Below are 19,902 nucleotides of genomic sequence, written 5' to 3' on the forward strand. Positions count from 1 at the left end.
AGCACAGCCCAGAGCTGCAAAGCGTGCTGGGGAACTGATTTAACTTGAACCAGGAAGGGGTCTGGGACAGAAGTTCCATAAATCAGTTTGACCTAAATCAGTTAAGTCAGGTACTACAATCAACCAGGTTAATCTTAAACCAGTTTTGGCCATTTTGAAATTGTTTTTTGTGCACTGAACTTTTGTTCTGTTACAGGTTTAAACCAGTTTCTGATCACTTAAACCAGTTTGTGTGCAACTTCTGGGCATTTATACACCTACTTTTTTCCCCACAATGTGCCAGAGATCTGCTGCTTTGGAGCAGACTCGATTAATCAAGTCTGCTTCAGATGCAAGCAAACTGCACTGCACCACGTGCAGTTGTATAAGCAGCGAAATGCATGTCAGTGCACAGGAAATGGCGTCAGTGCACTTTTGAACTTAAGCACCTCTGAGGTGTTTTAGTTCAAAACCAAGCTGCTGCCATTTTCTCAGTGCTGATGCATGTTTTGCCACTTATACAGCTGTAAGCATCACAGTGCCAGGTGCTTACATGTGTAAAAATGCCCTCTGTCCCTAGCCCCAGTGACAGAAGCTGCTGGGGTGCAGACACCTGGAGGGATTATGTCACTGTGAGAGGGGAGGCGGAAGCCCCCTTAAAGAGGCCCAGAACCCTGACCAACACGTCCCAGCACTTACATTAGGAGCCAGGACAAGCAGCAGCCGGGAGGAAATACAAGCATAGGCTTGGCAGTTCCACAGCTGCCTGAGCCTGCATATCAGTGAAGGTTGGGGGTGTGGCTTCCAAGCAGCGCAGGCTGCTCAAAAGGCAGCTGGGGAAACAGCTGATGCTGGACTGGGAAGCTGGGAGCGGAACGTCGGCTGTGGGACACCGGCTGCAGAGCCAGAGGGCTCCAACTCCAGCTGCCTCAGCAAGGAGCTGGATGCCTGCCAGAGGACCCTGACCAGGGAGGAAGAAGGCGGCTTTGGGGATTAACAGGGGCAAGGGAGCCCCACAGAGGGGCAACCACTACGTGGGATGCTGCCAGAGAGCCACAAGGCTCCAATCAGGGACTTGGGCACCGTGGCTAGGGACACCTTTTCCCTGTGACTAGGCATCCACAAACAGCCCCACAGCAGGCAGAGCACAGGGGATCATGAGCCCCCAGAAGGAGGGGACGCTGACCAGAAGGACCAGGGCAACTGCACCACAGGTCAGCCGGGCCCTAAGGAGGTGACATCAGGTAGGGGCTGGGCGCAGGACAACTGCCTGTACCCACGTGTACTAGGAGGAAAGGGGGCGGATGAGTATCCCCAGAGGATCAAGGGCCCTGAGAAAGGGAATCTTGGCAGCCCCACCGGCACAGGTTGGACATTCAGTTTAAGTTACAGTTGGCCCCAGATGGGGCAGGTTTAGTTCTCCAGAAAAGGGGAAGCTGAACTGGAGACGAGAGGCAGACCACTGAAGATTGACGGCCAGGAAGGCCTGTCCTTTTCAAGGCGGGCAGCGTGGGAGACCTCCAGGGAGCAGCGTCTACCCAGGCTGAGGACGTGGTAAGGGTGGGTAAAGGGGAGGTTTGGAGCCCCACAAAGACACCCCAGGGGTGAGACCCCTCCCCCGCCCAAGTCACCAACAGGGAACTGCCTCCCAAACAACAACATCAAAGACATGGCAGGCGAGAAGGAGCAGCGCCTGGACCATATAGGCAGCACTGAGACTGGATCTCACCCTGACATCCCTGGGAGGCAAGGTACCCACAAAGAGGGCACCAAAGCCCTACAACATCTACCAGCAACAGTCACCTATATACCAGGCTGGCTTTCCAGGTGCAATTCAAGGTGATGGTTTTGATCTATAAAGCCCATAATGGCCTAGGGTCACAATGTCTAAGATAAGGCAAATTCTAGAGGCTTTCCTTACAGCAGATAAACAATCTACAGAAGAACCATAATCCAAACTGAATAACTACAGGGAAAAACATGGACAAACAAAAAAATTAAAGACATTTAGGTTAAATATGTAGTGTAATTTCTGCTCCCCATGATAATAGGTATTTGGAATCTATTATTCCTGTACATGAGGCCAAGTCCTTCTTGCTGGATGGATAGGAAGGAAGGAAAGCAGGCAGTTGTTTGGATACTCATGGTATCTTGAGGTGGGTATGTGACTATGTATTTAAAAAGGTAATTCTCTTTACAAAGTTAAATTGTTCACTAAATCTAAACTTGGGACACAACACCTCTGTGTGGTACTTGGACAAAGATTTTCTAGCACTTTCATTTATAGATCAGGAAGCATTTACCACTTTTATCTGATTCTAAGACAAAGGCCCAGTTTGGGAGCTGCAAATAAACCGTATCGCCCAATCACCTGTTATACTTTGTTTAGCCTTTGATGCAACATAAATAAATACAGTTCAGAAACTGGGGTACGAGGCTGGTCTTCACTACTAGAAACACAGGAATAATCATGTTTCCTAAAGCACAGCCTGCTGATAGCATCACAGTCAGATTAACTACCCAGCTCCCATGCTGATGTGTTTTAATAGTTCTAAACCCATTCAATTTACATTGTCATTATCAATGTTTCTGTTTTATTGTAACAGACAGTCTTCATCAATGTACTCACTCTTTGTCAGTTCAACATAATATTCAGATGGCGGGTAGGGACCCAATTCACACACTCTCCAGGAAACTGCTTTTTATAAGTGTCACAGCCTCTGGGATAAATATTGGAGCACCCGGAAGAAGCATACACCCAGAGTTAAGCAGCTGTGGTTGCTATGTGCATTTGCACTTCAGGAGTGAGTGCACAGCAAACGAAGTGCTTCCACATCCAAGTGAAGATTGATTACTGAGTATGGACTAATTACAAGACCAAGCAGCTTAATCAGCCCAGATTCAGCTGTAAGAGTTTTGTATTTGCTATTGTACATGCAGGGTTTACTGAGATGTTTTTACTGACATATATTTTATGAAATGTAGATGTAACCCTTCTGGACAAGGCCAGTTTTAAATTTAGTTTAATAGCAACCAGAGTAAAAAAATTTGGTCACGAGTAAAAACTTTGCAGATTAGCAGTGAAAAAGGGTCTTGGGTTAGCAATCCTGCTTGACTGCAGAAATGGTTTTACATCATTCTGCCCCTACCCTAGGAGTTCCCTACTCACCTCCATACCTTGACACCGAATGTACCCCACACAGTGCTGTCCCCTAAACTGCCCCCCACCAGCCTCACCCCTATACCAGCAGAAATCCCCAAAGAAGGACTACTGTATACCAACTTGTGACTGCCAGCAGTGTTACAGACAGGTGACAGGATGCAACAGCAACATCATATGGCTGGGGGCAGAGTGGGTTACAAAGCCCGGAAAGAATGCTCCTTGTAGGGTGCTTAGCAGATACCAGGTAGCTGTGCTCTGCTCTGTCCATCCTTCAATGCTTGCCTTCAGCCTTTCTGATGAGGTATCTTCAATCAAGCTCCTGGTTGCTTGGTTATTGTTTTGTTTTTTTACAGGAGACTCAATTAGTTTAAACAGACTTTACAGACAGACATTTTTAGCCTTGTTTTTATGGACAGTCTGTAAATTAATAGTGTTAGAAAGCATGTACACAGGGTTTCCACTAAAGCAGAAGGGCATATAATCGTCTTACATAGAAGGAAGTAGACTAATTAAATAATGTGAGGAGAAAAGCTACAAAATACCAGGAACTGGACCAACAAAAACACAGTGACAAACAAGCAAGTGGAACTCCCACATCTTCTGGGATCAGCAACATTATTAGGCTGGTAATTTAGCATGTGTTTAAGGTTTAAAGCTAATTTTAGATTTCACATTTTTGTTTGTGTCCAGGGGCATCTAATTTTATCCATCTCTGAAAAAAGTGTCCATTCCAGATTGACATTACTTATCTTTCTAATAGTGTAAGTGTAAACAGTACTGAAAGAGTCTCAGTTCCCAAGAGCTTCTGATAAAATCATGTGGGAAACAACAAATATCAAAACAGAATGTCACATGGCCTTTACAGCTGGAATGTTTTATGGAACAAGTGGCTTATTTATAGGGCATGCTTACTGGTTTGGGGGTTTTTTTGCTACCATGTAGCTTTGCATTTTGATATTTGATGTACGCAATTCTAGTTGCAGTTGTTCTTAGTCAAAACACAAAACATTCTCACAAAAGGACAATCTAGTAAAGAGACTTTCTTGAGGCTTAATTCCTTTTGAATCTGTCCTTAGGACATTATGGATTTATAACAAGTTAGGCCTATAGCTAAATGCCACAATCTAGCCTGAGATGCCTATTCAAAACAAAGTCTTTTGGAATCTACATCACTATCATTTTAGTAATTCAGTATGCGCTTATTGCTGAAAAATTAAGATTTTACATTTCTTGTTTGTTTCCAGTAGCATCTACAAAAGGGTGGGCAAAATATGCCTCACAGGCCACATTTAACCCACCAATTGATCCTATCCAGCCAACTGGCTGCTGCTGGGAACCTGAAGAGGGAGGGCCAGGCAGCACGCAGACTCCTCTGCCCCCCTTCCCCCCCAAATCCATATCTCCCTTGCCTGGCTTCCTGTTGGTGCTGCAGCTGCACAGTCCTGATACCACAGCCACTGGGCCTGCATGACTGTGATGCAGTGCACTGCACAGCTGTCCCACACACAGCAATGAGTTGCTGCTACCAAGACACTGCTAGTCTGTGCTGGCCGCAGGTTGGGCTCTGCCTGGGGAAACCGACCCCGACGTTCCTGGGGGCATGGCAGCATGCTGCATGACAGCAGCGGCTCATTGCTGTGGGTATGACAGCTACTTGTCATGCTGCACCGTGGTCTGTCCTGTGTCGGCCTAGTGACTGAGGGCCACGGTGCCAGGACTGTACAACACCAACAGGAAGCCGGGTGGGTGGGGAGGATGGATGAAGCGGGGGCAGAGAAGTCTGCGCACTGTGCTGCCCGGCGTGGCCTTGGCTGTGGTAGAGTAGAGCAGTACAGGATGCAGCCTTTCCTCCTCAGGCTCCTGGCAGTGGCTGGCGGGCCAGACAGGATCAATTTTGCTCTCCCTCACCCCACCCCCCGGCCCTCAACAGCTCAGCAAAACTCCTTAACCGGCCCTCCATCCCAAATAATTGCCTGCCCCAATCTACAATGTAATTTGAAGCTTACAAATAAAAGAGGAGCCACATCTGACCTTAGGAATTGCAGCAGAACACAAGGGAGGAGGTAGCCCCTCAGGTATGTAGGACCCAGGCCATTATGGGCTCTATAGGTCAAAACCAGCACCTTGAACTGCACCTAGAAATCTACTGGAACCCACTGCAGACTCTGGAGTACTGGAGTAATGTATTCCTAGTGACCCACCCCTGTCAGAAGGAGAGCCCTATTTCACTTACCAGTGGTAATAACACAACAAGATAAAAGTACAGGAAAAGATGTTCAGTCCACAAACTAAATACTAAAATATTAATACAAAATTTTAAAAGAGCTATAATTATCCAACTTCCATAAAAGATCTGAATTATTTTATCTCTAAACATATCTTAAATAGCATACTTTCGCTGTAAGCATTTATGAACAGTGAGCTGGTTTGGAAAAAACTAATTAATACCCTATATTCCAAACAACAGCTCTCGCATGAAAATTCATTTTGAAACCATCTCTTTGCTATCTATGTCAGATAAACATGTTACAAAATATTTTGATTATGCATTAGCTATTATTACTGTTCAAATATATTTGTTACAATTGTAACAACATTAGTAATAGGCCATACTCCAAAGGAGGGTGTTGGTACGTAGCAGTTCCACTGATGATGATTCAACAGTGGATTTTTAAGGTCATGCAATTGATTTTATAGATGACAAAAATACTGCAAACTCTGGTCTCCCATTTTAGGAAGGTAAACAAACCCTGAGTTAGAATTACATTTAAAAACCAATATTACTGAATGTTTGCTAGAAAAAATAAAACAGCTTTTTTTTCCTCACTCCTGTGCCCTTGAGCTGTGTATTGCATTAGGGTTACAATGACAGGGTTTGTTCATCTGGAACAAGCTGTGTGAATAAGAACATACCAATAACAGATAAAGGCTAAGCTGTATATCAGTATATCTAATATATATGAAGGAATGGCAGGTTTCATATGAGATCTATATATTAAACATGATATTCAGAAGCACTCTATTAGACAAGTCAATGGGAGCTTTACAATTAAACTTGCTGGGAACAAGCCTTGTGTGTTCCTGAGTGGGTCCCAGAACTGTGTCTCAGTTTCCTTTTTCCAGTACTGAGAAATGAATACTTATCTGCCTTTGAAAATCAGTGGTTTACCCATGGATGAAAAGTGTCATAGGCAATAATTGAACAATGCTACACAATGTTTCAGTTACTGCCTATAACACTTTTCATCCATGGATAAACCAGTGGTTTTAAAAGGCAGGTAAGTATTCATTTCTCAGTACTGGAAAAAGAAAACTGAGACACAGTTCAGGGATACACTTAGGAATACATAAGGCTTGTTTGCATAGAATAGCTTATTCATAAGAAGATAGGGTGGGGGTTTTTAATAAATTAGACATTCCTTCCAAAGAGACCATCAGGAACAGGTATTCCTAAATAACTTCCCATGTTGACAAGCCTTCAAAATCCAATGCTACTGAAAGAAACAGGACCTGGTCTCCTATATTCTAATCCCCTGCTATCATCTCAGTTTAACAAAATAATTAGCCAGATTGTGATCACAGTGGCATTAGTATAAATTAAGAAAAATTCTATTAAAAGCAGTGGTGTTTCCTCTAAAAGTTGAGAAATGGAACCCAGATTAGCCTCTGGTCCAGTATTTAAACATGGAAATCCTAGATGCAGGTATACACTTGATCTGAGCCTTCAAGAGGCCAAGAAGCGATTCTATTCTATTTTACTGCTTAAAACAGAATAGAATAGAATAGAATAGAACCCAGAACACAAACAAATAAAAGATAAATAATAAGACAACTTGAAAAGTAGTCATTGTTAAAATTTACCTAGGGATTCAAAGAGGAATATCTTCAAGAAAGCATTAAAAAAAAAAAAGCCTTTATGACATCTTGCTGGGAAGACGCTTCACATCTGCACATCTGTAATGAGGCTGATAAGAAATAAACATTCCATGTGTCTACAAATATCTGCTTTTTTCATTTCTCAAATAGAATAATGCATTCTCCCATTCTAAAATTATTAAAAACTAGCCAATTGCCCATCAAGAATGACAGGAGGGCGAGCGGGGGAGGGGGTTGGGATGGAGTGCTGCCACCTAATGCCCCATGCTGCCGCTGTTCTGCCTCTTGCAGGGACTGGGGTGGGAGAGCCGAGGTCCCAGCTTCCCCACCCTAGATCTGGTCTTCGGAGCAGCTTTGGAATCATGCTCGTCAAGAATGACGGGGTAGGGAGGGGGCTAGGATGGAGCCCTAGGATGCTGCCACCTAATGACCCATGCTGCCACTGTTCTGCCTCTTGCAGGAAGCTTTGCTGGCCCTGGCTCCCCCCGGTCCGGTCCTTGGCGCAGACGTCATGGCAGTACTCCCCCACGCTTGGAGCACTCTGATTGGCTGTTTCTGTCAGCCAATCAGAATGTAAATAAAACATTACAGACAGACAGACTTAGGCTTTTATATTATTAGATTCTACATGTGCGAAAGCAGGCAATGGTCCAGGCATCACACAGGACTTGAACATGATGCAAATCCAGGTAAGGCTTAAAAAGCGTTGGCTTTCTCAAACTTACTACTGCATGAGTTAGCTGTCACCTATGAAAGCTTATGCCTCTTTGAACCACTTAGTATCTGCAGCTTTACTTTTAGATTGCCCTAACAAGGTTAGGGTGATGTAAATGCACTGGTGTACAAGTGTTGACAAGACTTAGGTTGCCCTAAAAATGGTATGCCCAATCTGAAGTTAGTTTGTGTCAGAGGTGAACTAACTTTAGCTTGCCAAAGCGTTAACTCAATTAAACCAGGATTAATCCAGACTAGTGAATGCCTGCATGCATTCACAGCACAGCCCCAGTGATGGGAAACTCCAGCCACTTGTCACAGCCCTGTGATGCCACTTGTCCCAACCCTGACCAGGCTATTTTTACTTCCTGACTAACACCCCTGGCCTGGGCTGGGCTATCCCCTACCCGCTTTGAGTACCTACCAACCCCAACTGCAGGCCTTTCAACCCCTCCCCAGACCCACCAACTTTCCATGGACCCGAAGCCCTTCCAATCCCACCAGCCTGTCCCCCATCTTACTTGCCTCTGCTGCCCACAACCAGCAAATACTTGCACGTGTATCTCCTGACTCAGGTTTAAGTGGCTTAAATAAAGTCGCCTAAACCTGAGCCAGGTCCTGCAAACACTTGTTACATCCTAACCTGCCCTGCCTTCTCCCTGGTTCAGACTAACACAGCTAACTAACTACCTCTCAAAATCCCTGAGCACTGCCTTCCATGCATTTAACTCAGTCTGACAGCAGAAGATTTATGAGACAAATCTATCATTATTACTGAAGATACCTTATGGCATCCATCAATACAATGATTTAAGGCCCACCCTCTTTTTATCCTTCCTAGTGCTGTTGTTTTTAAAGCAGTAAGCCAGCCCAGTGGTCCACCACAGTGGTGATGTGTTTTGTAGTTATAACAAAACACATCACCACTGAAGTAATCAGAATTCATCTCTAAAAGTGGTCCCTTGTTTTCATCCTGCCAGGAGCTGGGAGGCGGGTGGTGTGTGCATGTTTGTGTGCGTGCAGACATGCACAGAAGCACACAAATTGTTTATTTGCTGAATAATGAAATTTTAGGACAATAAACATTATTTTGATAAAGGCTAACAACACAAGCTAAATTCAGCACATAGTATTGGAAAAAAATGAAACTTTTTTCTAAGGTCAGAATGTTTCACTTAAACATTTCCACAGGGAAACTTTTTTACTTTTCAAAACAACATTTCATTTAGGTAAAAATAAAGTTTCTTCAACCCAAAATAAATTTGCATGGTTGGGATTTTTTGTTTGGTTGTTTTCTTTAGGTTGTTTTTGGGGTTTGCTCCTTTTTTTGTGCGGGAGGGGGGAAAATCATTAGCTTGCGTTTGGTTTGGTGTTTTTTTTCAAATCAGAACACAGTATTTTTGGTTCCAGTCTACCAGAGTAAATTTAGAATTTGTCTTTCTGTATTTTTCTGTTTCTCTGTTTGAGCACCAGACCCCCCCCCCAAAATCTGTTATTCATACATTTCTAACTGGGACAATTATCAGAGTTAGGCTGGACAGGCTTTTCTGAAGACCAAGCTTCATTCTTATGATTTTCCTACCTGCAATGACCACACAAACAGAAGACTTGATGGACTTTAAAGAGGTCACTGTTTAGCATTCTTCTGCTTAAGAGAGTATGGTTGTTCAGTGCAGGCTTACGAGGGGGAGTGGAAAGAAATATTAAAAAGGAAAGGAACAGGGTCCAGGAAATGAAAATAAAATCTGACAGCTCCTTACTTCTCCCCAAAGAAATTGATTTTGAAAAAAAATGGTTTTTTTTATGAAAAAATTAATAAAAATAATACATCGGGCACTGTTAATTTCACTGTGTACTTTGTACAGATGAGGCTTTTCCCCTGACTTAACATTTCCATGAGGTTTCTAAAAACATAAAAAGAAGTACATTGCTTCTATGTGTGTGGGAAAAGGCGAGAAGCTGGGCTATTTTTTGTTTTACCTTTTAATACATGCATCTAATTTTAAAAACAGGAGTTGGAGAAAGATATTTATGGAAGATCTATGAGTGGACACAGCTGCCTGCATCTGACATAACAACAGATATTAAAGACAGTCTAAATCCCATTGTTGTATCATCAGCGTCTCTATGATTCCTTGTCCTGATCTGAATAGTAAAAGCAATCATATTGTTGCAAACATACAAAGTCCTTATTAATTCATCACGAGTTGATCTTTCAAATGTTTAACAGGCATGTTGAAAAATCTCAGTGGGAGGTTAAGAAAAAAAGAGTATGGAAAACAAGCAAGCTATTGCTAACTGTTAGATAGCAAGCCTGATAGAACTGCCATTAATCCACAGTTATTAAAGAAGAGTTAACTACAGCTATGTTACAGTTATGTCTCTGTTGACATCTCTGTATAATCCTTTATTTTCAGAGGGTAAAGTTCAGAGAAAGGTAGCCACTGTGGGATAAAATGTGTCATACAAAGGGCCAATTCCTGCTAATGCTAATCACGTGACAGGTTTCATCAACTGCAGCAGGCATGAGCTTGCTCCATTTAGATTGTTTGTTTCCTCCAATAAGGTGACAATTTTCAGACACACACTTGCTCTGGAGAGTGTGGGAAGAGAACTCATCCAATAAACCTTGGAGAAATGATGTCTTAGACTGTTGTGTCATCTTACTACTGTTAAATTGCATTTTAGAAGGGAGTACTCCATTTCTTCAACATGCATTAATATTTGCATGTTAATATAAAGAGTTCTGACACAGAAACCTGTTCAATCATACCCTGATCTAGCTCATTAACCTCCTTTCTGGTTGGTTAACTTTCAGTAGCCTTGTACTCACTTCTGATGAGACAAACCACTTAGTGATAAACAGCCAAGGGCAAGAGCACATGAACAAATTGCTGCAGGGTAAATGAGGATGGGGATTTACAGACCACCAGCTACTCTGCAGTACATTTTATGCACTTCCATGAGTTAACTTTCATTTACTGAGAGGTAGGAGTGTGCATGGGGCAGTTACCATGGAACAGTTGACCTTTCTTTACACGGTGATTTGTTTGTATGCCCACTAAAGGGAGGAAGGACTCAGGAAACTATAGGCCCGTTAGTCTTACCTTGGTCCTGGGGAAGTTCTTTGAGAAAATTATCCAGGAGCACATCTGCAAGGGACCAGCAGGGGAGATCATGCTTAGGGACAGCCAACATGGATTCATTAGAGGCAGGTCCCGTCAGACCAACCTGGTGGCCTTCTATGACCAAGTCACAAAATCCTTGGACGCAGTTGTCGCGGTAGACGTAGCCTTTCTGGACTTTTGGAAGGCCTTCGACACTGTCTCTTACCCCATTCTCATTAAGAAATTAGGTGACTGTGGTGTTGATGCCTACACAGTCAGATGGGTCGCAAATTGGCTAGAGGGCCGCACCCAGAGAGTGGTGGTGGATGGGTCTTTTTTGACCTGGAGGGATGTGGACAGTGGGGTCCCCCAGGGCTCAGTCCTTGGGCCCGCACTGTTCAACGTCTTCATCAGCAACTTGGACGAGGGGGTGAAAATCACCTTGTTCAAATTCACGGATGACACTAAATTGTGGGGAGAAGTGGGCATGCTGGAGGAGAGGGACAGGCTGCAACTAGATCTAGACAGGTTACAGGGGTGGGCAGATGAGAACAGGATGGGATTCAATACTGACAAGTACAGGGTACTGCACCTGGGGAGGAATAACCAGCAGCATACCTACAGGCTGGGGAACTCCCTTCTTCTCAGCACGGAAGTAGAAAAGGATCTTGGAGTCACTATTGATTCCAAAATGAACATGGGCCGCCAATGTGGGGACGCGGTCAGGAAGACTAACCACACCTTGTCATGCATCCACAGATGCATCACGAGCAGGTCCAAGGAGGTGATCTTCCCCTCTATGTAACATTGGTCATGTCACAGTTGGAGTACTGTGTCCAGTTCTGGGTGCTGCACTTCAGGAGGGATGTGGACAGCATTGAGAGGGTCCAGAGGAAGGCCACTTGCATGATCAGGGGGCAGCAGGGCAGGCCCTACGAGGAGAGGCTAAGGGACCTGAACCTGTTCAACCTCCACAAGAGAAGGCTGAGAGGGGATCTGGTGGCTGTCTACAAACTGGCCAAGGGGGACCAGCAGTCTATGGGAGAGTCCCTGTTCCGCTAAGCACTACTGAGAGTAACGAGGAATAACGGCCATAAGTTCACCAAGAGTAGATTCAGGCTAGATATCAGGAGGCACTACTTCACAGTCAGGGCGGCTAGGATCTGAAACCAACTTCAAAGGGAAGTGGTGCTCACTTCTCCTCTGGGGGCTTTCAAAAGAAGGCTAGATAATCACTTAGCCGGGGTCATTTGACCCCAGTACTCTTTCCTGCCCATGACAGGGGGTCGGACTTAATGATCTGCTCAGGTCCCTTCCGACCCTACCTACTATGAAACTACTTTTGTACAGAGTCAAATATATTATAGCCAAGTTTCTTTTCTGTAGCAAATACACTGCCAAGAATTCTGAGGATGCTTCCCTTAATCATGTGGATTATTTTTGCAAATAGCCACACTGAGCTCACTGCTTGTAGAGTAAGGTATTATTCACCCCCCCTGCACAGGTGCTGAATCAAGCTCAGGTAGTTTTAACATGGGAGTTAAAATTTCTGTCTGGGTTGAAATGTGGCCCAAGAAATGTGGCTCACAAAACAGCATAAATAGAACTATTTGGGCTAATTTTAAGTTCTGCAATATAAACCAATAACCTGCTTGCCCTACTTACAGGGATCAAAGCTACATACATGGTACCTTTTAGGATTAGGCCCATCAGAAGGTCTCCTGACTTCAACTAGGCTACAAGTTAGCAGAAAGGCTACAAAATCTGACTTCTAATGTTCAAACGGAGAAAAGGTATTCAAAGGAGATGCTACCTTATACAACAAATCAGTTATTTTGAACTATTATTTCTAACATATCAAGATTGACCCCTCATCTCACAAACACTTAGACATCCATGGGATACTTTGCACATATTTAAAACTATGCACATAAAACTATGTGCATATTTAAGTCATTGCAATGTCAGATCCATGATAGATGTCCAAAAAGATCATGAAGACACTGCCCACAGGAAATCCTAAAATAATGTAATCATATGGTAAGCTAAAGATTCCAGTTAGCTGAGTAATCTTGGTTTTTAAATGGATCCCACTATATAAGTACATGATGACTAATATCACTTTTAAAAAGATAAAAGTGTATTACTGTTTTTACCACACTGTTTTGGGTAAATAATGTACGCTTTTTAAATAGCCCTTTATACATATATGTAGAATAGGTAAGAACAATGTACAATAATACATCTTTAATTCTCCCTAGATAAATATTTATATATCCTATTATAGCAGGCCCTATCAATACTATGTATTTTAAATCTCGAAATACACATTTACATAATCCATACTTTACACAGTTCAGAGACACATATTTACACAATAGACTGTAATCTCTCTGAAAAGCAACTCCAGCCCATTGTGTCTATTCTCACACAGTTCTGTGAGGAATTTGTCTCTTTACTTTGTCTTTTCTTAATACTGTTCTTTAATTTAATTCAAAGAAGAAAATAATTAAGAACTTCATGGGCCCCTGTCCTACTCAAGCTGAAGTCTTTGACACAACTCTAAAAAGATTTCAATAGGTACCACAAGGCAGTGATACAAAACAAAAGAAAGCAAAGCAAAAAAAAGCTGATGTTTCATTCTGCACTCATTCTAGATATGCAACAAAGGATGCTTGATAAATTATACTTGATAATTTATAAACACAAGAAAAACTCATGATAGAGTGTCAATCAATGCAAGGGGCACTCTTAGGGTGATATCTTTTATTGGACCAACTGTTTAGTTGGGATCAAGTTAGACAAGCTTTTGAATGCAAGACATTCTTCATCAGGTCTCCAAGTAATATAATCTCCAGATACCTCATAGTACAATTAAACAACCATGGCACAAGAAGATGATTAGGTACTCTCACAATTTCCCATGAACTACTAGTTAATTGCAGCTTTGTTCACCTAATCTATGGCTCAGACCTACACTGGGAGCAGGTGTTTCCCAGTTTGATCATTTAACAGTTAAGAAGCTGAAAGAGTAGCAACCTGTACATGGGTGGATCCAGGATTTTGTAAAGTGGGGTGTGGAAGCAGTGATCTGTGGAAGCAGTGATCTGCACTGAAGGAATGGCTTCACCCCAGCACCCAGCCATCTGCACACACACCAGGGCAGGCAGAACTCAGCACAGGAGCAGAAAAGCAGACTTTTTTTCCTAAGTCCCTCAAGCAAATAAGCATCTTCCTTCTCGGCTCCCTTCTTCATGCTCATCGGCGTGTCCCTTCCTCTTTCCTTCCCTCCCCTCCCAGCCCATTTCCCCTGCCACCATTGCTGCTGCTGCTGCCCCTAGATGACATGGAGGAGAAGTGGGGAGGGGAAGGTGCATCACAGCCACTCCAGCTGGGCTGCATATGGAGCCAGGTTTGGCTATAGATAGTAGGGGTGGCAGTGGCAGCTGGCAGGTTCCTCTGCCTGCCCCAACCTGCTCCGAGGCTATCAGGGAATACCCTGGCAACAGACAGAGAGGAAGGACCTGCCCACTGCTGCCACTGTCCCTGGCTGATACTGGAAATAACTCTGGAGCTCCTCCCACCACCTCTTCCCCAATGCCCTCACCCCAGGGCAAGCCAGAAACTGTGGCAGTAGTAGGCAGGGGAGGAGAGTGAAGGTGCTGATGAGCAGAGAGGAGGAAAGGGAGAGATTCTCACTTGATCCGGGGATTTAAAAAAAGCTCCTGGCTGCTGCTCCCGTGGCATGGTTGACTGAATGGGGGGCAAGTCTGCACCACTGTACCCCCCTGGATCAGCCCCTGAACTTGTACCTAGAATCACACATAATGTTGGTAGATGCTGAGTAAACTTCCTAACATAGTTCACTCACAAGGACCTCGTGTATGATATACACTGCCACACTTCCTGAACTGGTATCGCTGAGCCATTCCTGAGCAGGTATCACAACTAAGTTATGACAAAGCAAAGCTTTGCTTCTTTTTTTTTTTTTAAATGGGAAAAAATGGAACCAGAAGACTAAGCTCAGAATTCCGTCACAGAGCTGAAAGCCACCGCTGTGCCTATCCCTTCTAATTTATTTCTAGGAATTGCATCTACTATACAGAAAAGTTTCCTCATTTAATTCAGTTTATAGACTGCTCTAAATATTACTTTACAGTAATGCCATATCTGCTGAACAAGAAACCTAGAGGTATTTTTCCCCTAAGGTTGCTTTTTTCAACAACTTTTGTTTAAGAAAACAAAGTAGCTAGTCCATAGCATCTCCAGACATTCATTATTCACTAAATTTAAAGACCTGGAGAAATATCTTCATTTGATGTAAATTTGAGAAGGGCCATAGAATTCAGTGGAGCTGCACTGGTTTCAGTGTACTAGGGAACAACCATACGAATGTTTCAGAAGGTCTCTGCAAAGAATCATCAAAATAGTTCAGCCCAGTAGATGTAACAGCTTTGATACACTAGTTACTTCTTTATTTTTTCCTAAGATCTCAGAGAGAACTAGTTATGCAAAAATAAGAATCTGTGTTGCCTAACTTGCCTAAAACACAAGTTATAACTATGGAACTTAAATCCTGCAACTTATTTCCTAACCCTTGAATAATTCCTATATACATCTGATCTGATTATATCCTAGAAAACCTAATATTTATTTGAGTATTAAAAAGATTTGCAAAACATAGCCTTAAATGTTGCTTATAATGATCTCATGAGATGAAGAAAAGTTATAATAAGTATACAAAGAAATAATATTAAATAACAAATGACTGTGTTTCCATGCCCCTTCCTATAAACAGTTATGTAAAAATAACACTAATATTTTAAATATGGAATTTCAAATGGGAAAAAAATAAGTCTTAGGTCAATTTATCTTTCATATGTTTTAAGAAATATCTTTAGCTACTTTTATTAACAAAAAAAGAAATGACTATCTGAACACAGGTTGGTTCCCTCGAAATCCATGTACTCCTGGTTTGATCCTACAGTGAAGTTTAAGTGCCTAAGTTCATTTCCCCAGTAAGAGGCAGTGAAATGTCAACATATGCATGATTAAGACCTCACTGTTGAATCAAGGAGAAGATGAAGCAGAGTGCTAAGGAAGAACATATTTGTTCAAAAGGATACATCTGCAATAATGATTTAAACAACAGGAAGCACAAATTTAATTGCTATCTTTGAATTTTCTTTTCCCTGTTCCAAGTTTATTCCATGGTGAAAAAGTCTTTCTAAAAATCAATAATAGTTAGCAAATTGAGTCATTACTGAAACTTTTGTACCAAGGTATGACAGATGAGCCCAAAGAGTGGCTGACTTGTCTAACATGCCACATGCAAAACTTAGATAATATGCGTCCACTTTAGATAAGGTTAAGAAAATTTAACTCAGTAGCATTCCTCCCCTTCATACTGTATCTGAATCAGACCAAATCTGAATTAAGAGGTGGCTGGAGATGCAACCTTGAAGTTCTTCACACCTGACTGTCTGAAGTACAAATACCAAAAATTGGGAAGAATGATTTAGGGTGGCACCGTGCATAAGCAGGAGTAAAATTATGACATTAAGAAATGAAAAATGTAGCCTAAATCACAATAAAATAGTCTTGATAGTGAAGTTTGTTAGCCTGTGAAAAATTCTCACAAGGGAAATGGTGGAAGCTCTATTGCCTGGGAAACTGAAAACAAAGAGTCTAAAATAGGAGTAAATACATAATGAGGATCAATCTCACACAGACAGAGGAATAGACTAAATTATCTAAGAGGTCTAAAATACTACAGGCTCACATTTCCTGACCTGTATTTTTGGTACATATTTCAAAATAGAAGTCTCTTTTTTTGCATCTGTAGTTTTGCAATCACCTGCAGACACAAACAATTCCAGAACCAATCTGAAGGTGTAATTCAGCGTAATGATCTACAGGATCAAGCAGATATTTGCATGTCTAAATGACATCATCATCATAATCATCACCACCACCACATCATCTAAAAGTAACTAGGGACCCCAGGCAGAGATTGTGAACACACTTGAAGTAGTACAGACAAATGCCAAGGACAACAGTACCCGCCTTGCAGGACTTGCATCCTGTCATTTGCAAATGCAAAAATGGATTCGCTAAATTCCAGGAAAAACACTAATAAAATCTGGTACTTTGTATATTTATTCTCTGCACTGTGTGTTGATAAGAATTGTTTGAAATCAGCAGTCTTTAATATCAGTGTCATCTTCTCCCCTGACAATTATTTCTGGTGTTTTAATTCAATATTTGAACCACTATTCTTAAAACAACTACAGTGGTAAAAATGCATCTTTTTGGCATCACTAGAGGCCAGATCCTGTATTGCTGGAGTAAATGGAAGTTTGTTTCACTGATTTCAACAGACACTGGATCAAGTCAAGTGACACCCATGAGTATGTTGAATATATAAAATATTGTAATATTTTATTTTGTGGAAAACAAAACAAAAATGCTCAATAGTAGCTATCATAAGAAAGCAAGTGCTCAAGAATTCAGTTATGCTCTTCACTCCCAATGGAAAACTTCCCTTCTGGACAGATCTAACACTACACCAAGGTACAGGGCACCAAAGTACACTTTCATCCAGGGAACAAATGTTATCCATTTCACCTTGGTATTTTTCTGCTTAATGGATAGGAACTAAAGAACTCTGGCTGAGAAAGGAGGTCTATCTTTTTTACACTACAAATACTCTCCTGGAGAAAGAACCTTAATAAAGTCATTGCTCTTGACAAAACCTTTCTATTTGCCACATTTTTTGTGGCTAGGAAACCAAGCTACATTTGCAGTAGCCAATTTGCAGCTAGTCTAGCAAACCCCATTGCCTGAATTTGGGAAGCCAGTTTACAGCTTTTTTCCAAGGATCAGATTATGGCTCCTTCTCACCTGCATGCAGAGAAACAATGTGGCTAAAAACAAATGGAGCTTACAAAAGAGAACCCTCACCTCTGCCCCACCAAAAATACGTGCAGATTTGCTAAGGCCTTTTACCTAGCTAAGTTCAGTACAGCAGGCAGCCAGGCACTAACCTGTATCTTGGACTTCCACTAGGCAGTTTAAATCTAGTGACCAATCACCAAATAGAGAACTTGTTAGCTCCGAGAGAAAGCCAGACAGCTAACAAGCTGTCTAGGGAGCCTGCAGTCAGCTGCCAGCCATAGGTCTGCCTTGAGATAGCTCTTTCAAGGCATGCCACAAGTCAATGGACTGAAACTTTTGAGAAGGGTTTGCCTCTGTCACTTACAAAACACTGAAGCCACCAGTGGTCTGGTAAAACAGGCTTCCAAAAAGAGAGGGAGAGAGAGGCTAAGGGCACCTACTCTTCCAAGAAAATATCAATGGTTTATTAACAAAGTCTGAAGAATAACAAAATGGTGAGTGACTATTACAGTGATTTCACTTAAAAGGCATGAGGTGTCACAGGTTCTGAATTGAGAAAACTACTGCACTGCTCTTTCTTTTTAATCCCTTTTTCACATTATGAGACCTGTAAGTTAGACAACTGAATTCAAAATCTGCTTCATCACAAAACCGAAGCAATTTTCAAAGACTCCTTTGAAGGAGCATCGTACCTGCCAGAAGATACCCTCAGGAGAAAGAAGAGAAAAGAAAATGAAAATGCTGATGAACATGAAATTGTAAAAACAGCAGAAACCCGAGTCAGTACAATTCGTCAGAATCATACATTGAAATGAAACCTGAAATGCAAGAGATACATTTTTCCAAGCAGATCATTCTCCATGTAACTACAGACGATATACCTTGCTAAAGGACAGCAGCTTTATCAGAGTAACAGGTTTTAAAACTGAAGCTTGTAACACCCGAGCATGACAACACAACCACATTCTCCTGCCGCGTATTTCCGTAACAGCGCTCTCCTGCTGGTAGGTGGCGCGGGAGGGAATGGTAATGCTGCACATACACAAGCCCAAACTCCTTCTAAGAGCTCTTTTCCATTTTCTGAAGCCTGTGCCCCCTGGTTATCTTACACGTGGGTCCCTGTATCTGGCTGCCTGCGCAATTACTGTTTTGGGGCCCACTGACCGCAGAGCCGGGGCTGCCAGGCTGCGGGGATCAGCCCCTGCCGGGACTCGAGCAACTTCAAAGATTCAGCTGAATCTGCTGGAAGTACTCGGGGGTCCTCTCTGCAGCGCTATCATTCCTGGTGGCTCTTCCTCTTCCCCCCACATTTGCACCTTGTTTCCTGGGCACTGCAAATAACTCCCCGGTTCGGGGGCCGCAGACAGGCAGGTCGCAGGGAGGCGGCCCCCGGGCAGCACCCTGCGCGCCCGCAGCGGAGGCTCGTCAGCGCCGACCCCCAGGCCCGGCAGCGGGAGCCCGGCGCTCTGTGTCCCCCGCCCCGCGCTGCCGCAGACCCCGCTGCCCGCGCCGGCGAGGGAGGGAGGGAGGGAGGCAGCGGCGATGTAAACAGGCCGGCGGCGCTTACCGTAAGGGGAAGGGGCGGCGTCTCCCTTGCGAGCCATGGCCCCGCACCGCCCGCCCGCCCGCACCCGGCGCCTCTGGCCGCGGCCGCTCAGCAGCCCCGCGTGGGGCGCGGGCAGGCGCGCCGAGGCGAGGCGAGGCGGCAGCGGCCGGGCAGCCTGGGCTCGGCTCCGCTCCGCTCCGCCGCCCCGCGCTGACCCCGCCGGTCCCGGCCCCGCTCCAACCAGCGGCTGCGCCGAGCGGCGGAGGCGGCGTTTGGGCGGCGGGCGGGGAGCCGCGTGCTCTGAGCCGGCCCGGCCCCGCCGCTGCCGCTGCCGCCACCGCCGGGGGGGGGCACGTGGGCGCCGCCCGGAGCCGAGTCCCCCGCCGGGCCGCCGCCGCGGGAAAGTTTACTTCCAGCGTCGCCTGCCGGCGCGGAGCTGTCCCTCGCCCTCGTGCTGACGGGCCTGGAGGTGGCCCCGGCTCGCACCCCAAGCGCGGCCCTCCCCGCTGGCAGGGGCTGCCCGGCCCCGGAGTCCACCCGCGTTGTCGCTGGGAGGGTAGTAAAGCACGGGAGCGGTGGGGGAAGCTCCATGCTGGGAGGTTTCCAAACCCTGCTAGACA

General features: G+C 44.1%; 1 protein-coding gene across 3 annotated transcripts in view; it reads right to left on the reverse strand.

Moving 5' to 3' along the window:
* SLC44A5 (solute carrier family 44 member 5) overlaps window positions 1-19,480 on the reverse strand; it is a 220,555-nt gene extending 201,075 nt beyond the window's left edge. For 2 of the 3 annotated variants that reach the window (XM_006268953.4, XM_019489100.2), the window contains exon 1: window positions 19,304-19,480. In XM_006268953.4, the coding sequence (XP_006269015.1) occupies window positions 19,304-19,340 (37 nt within the window). In that variant the 5' untranslated portion in view covers window positions 19,341-19,480. The remainder of the gene's footprint in view (window positions 1-19,303) is intronic. The other variant, XM_006268954.4, reaches the window with a different exon arrangement.
* Window positions 19,481-19,902: the final 422 nt, after the last annotated feature.

This window comes from Alligator mississippiensis, chromosome 5 (assembly GCF_030867095.1).
Source record: "Alligator mississippiensis isolate rAllMis1 chromosome 5, rAllMis1, whole genome shotgun sequence".
Classification (NCBI taxonomy): domain Eukaryota; kingdom Metazoa; phylum Chordata; order Crocodylia; family Alligatoridae; genus Alligator; species Alligator mississippiensis.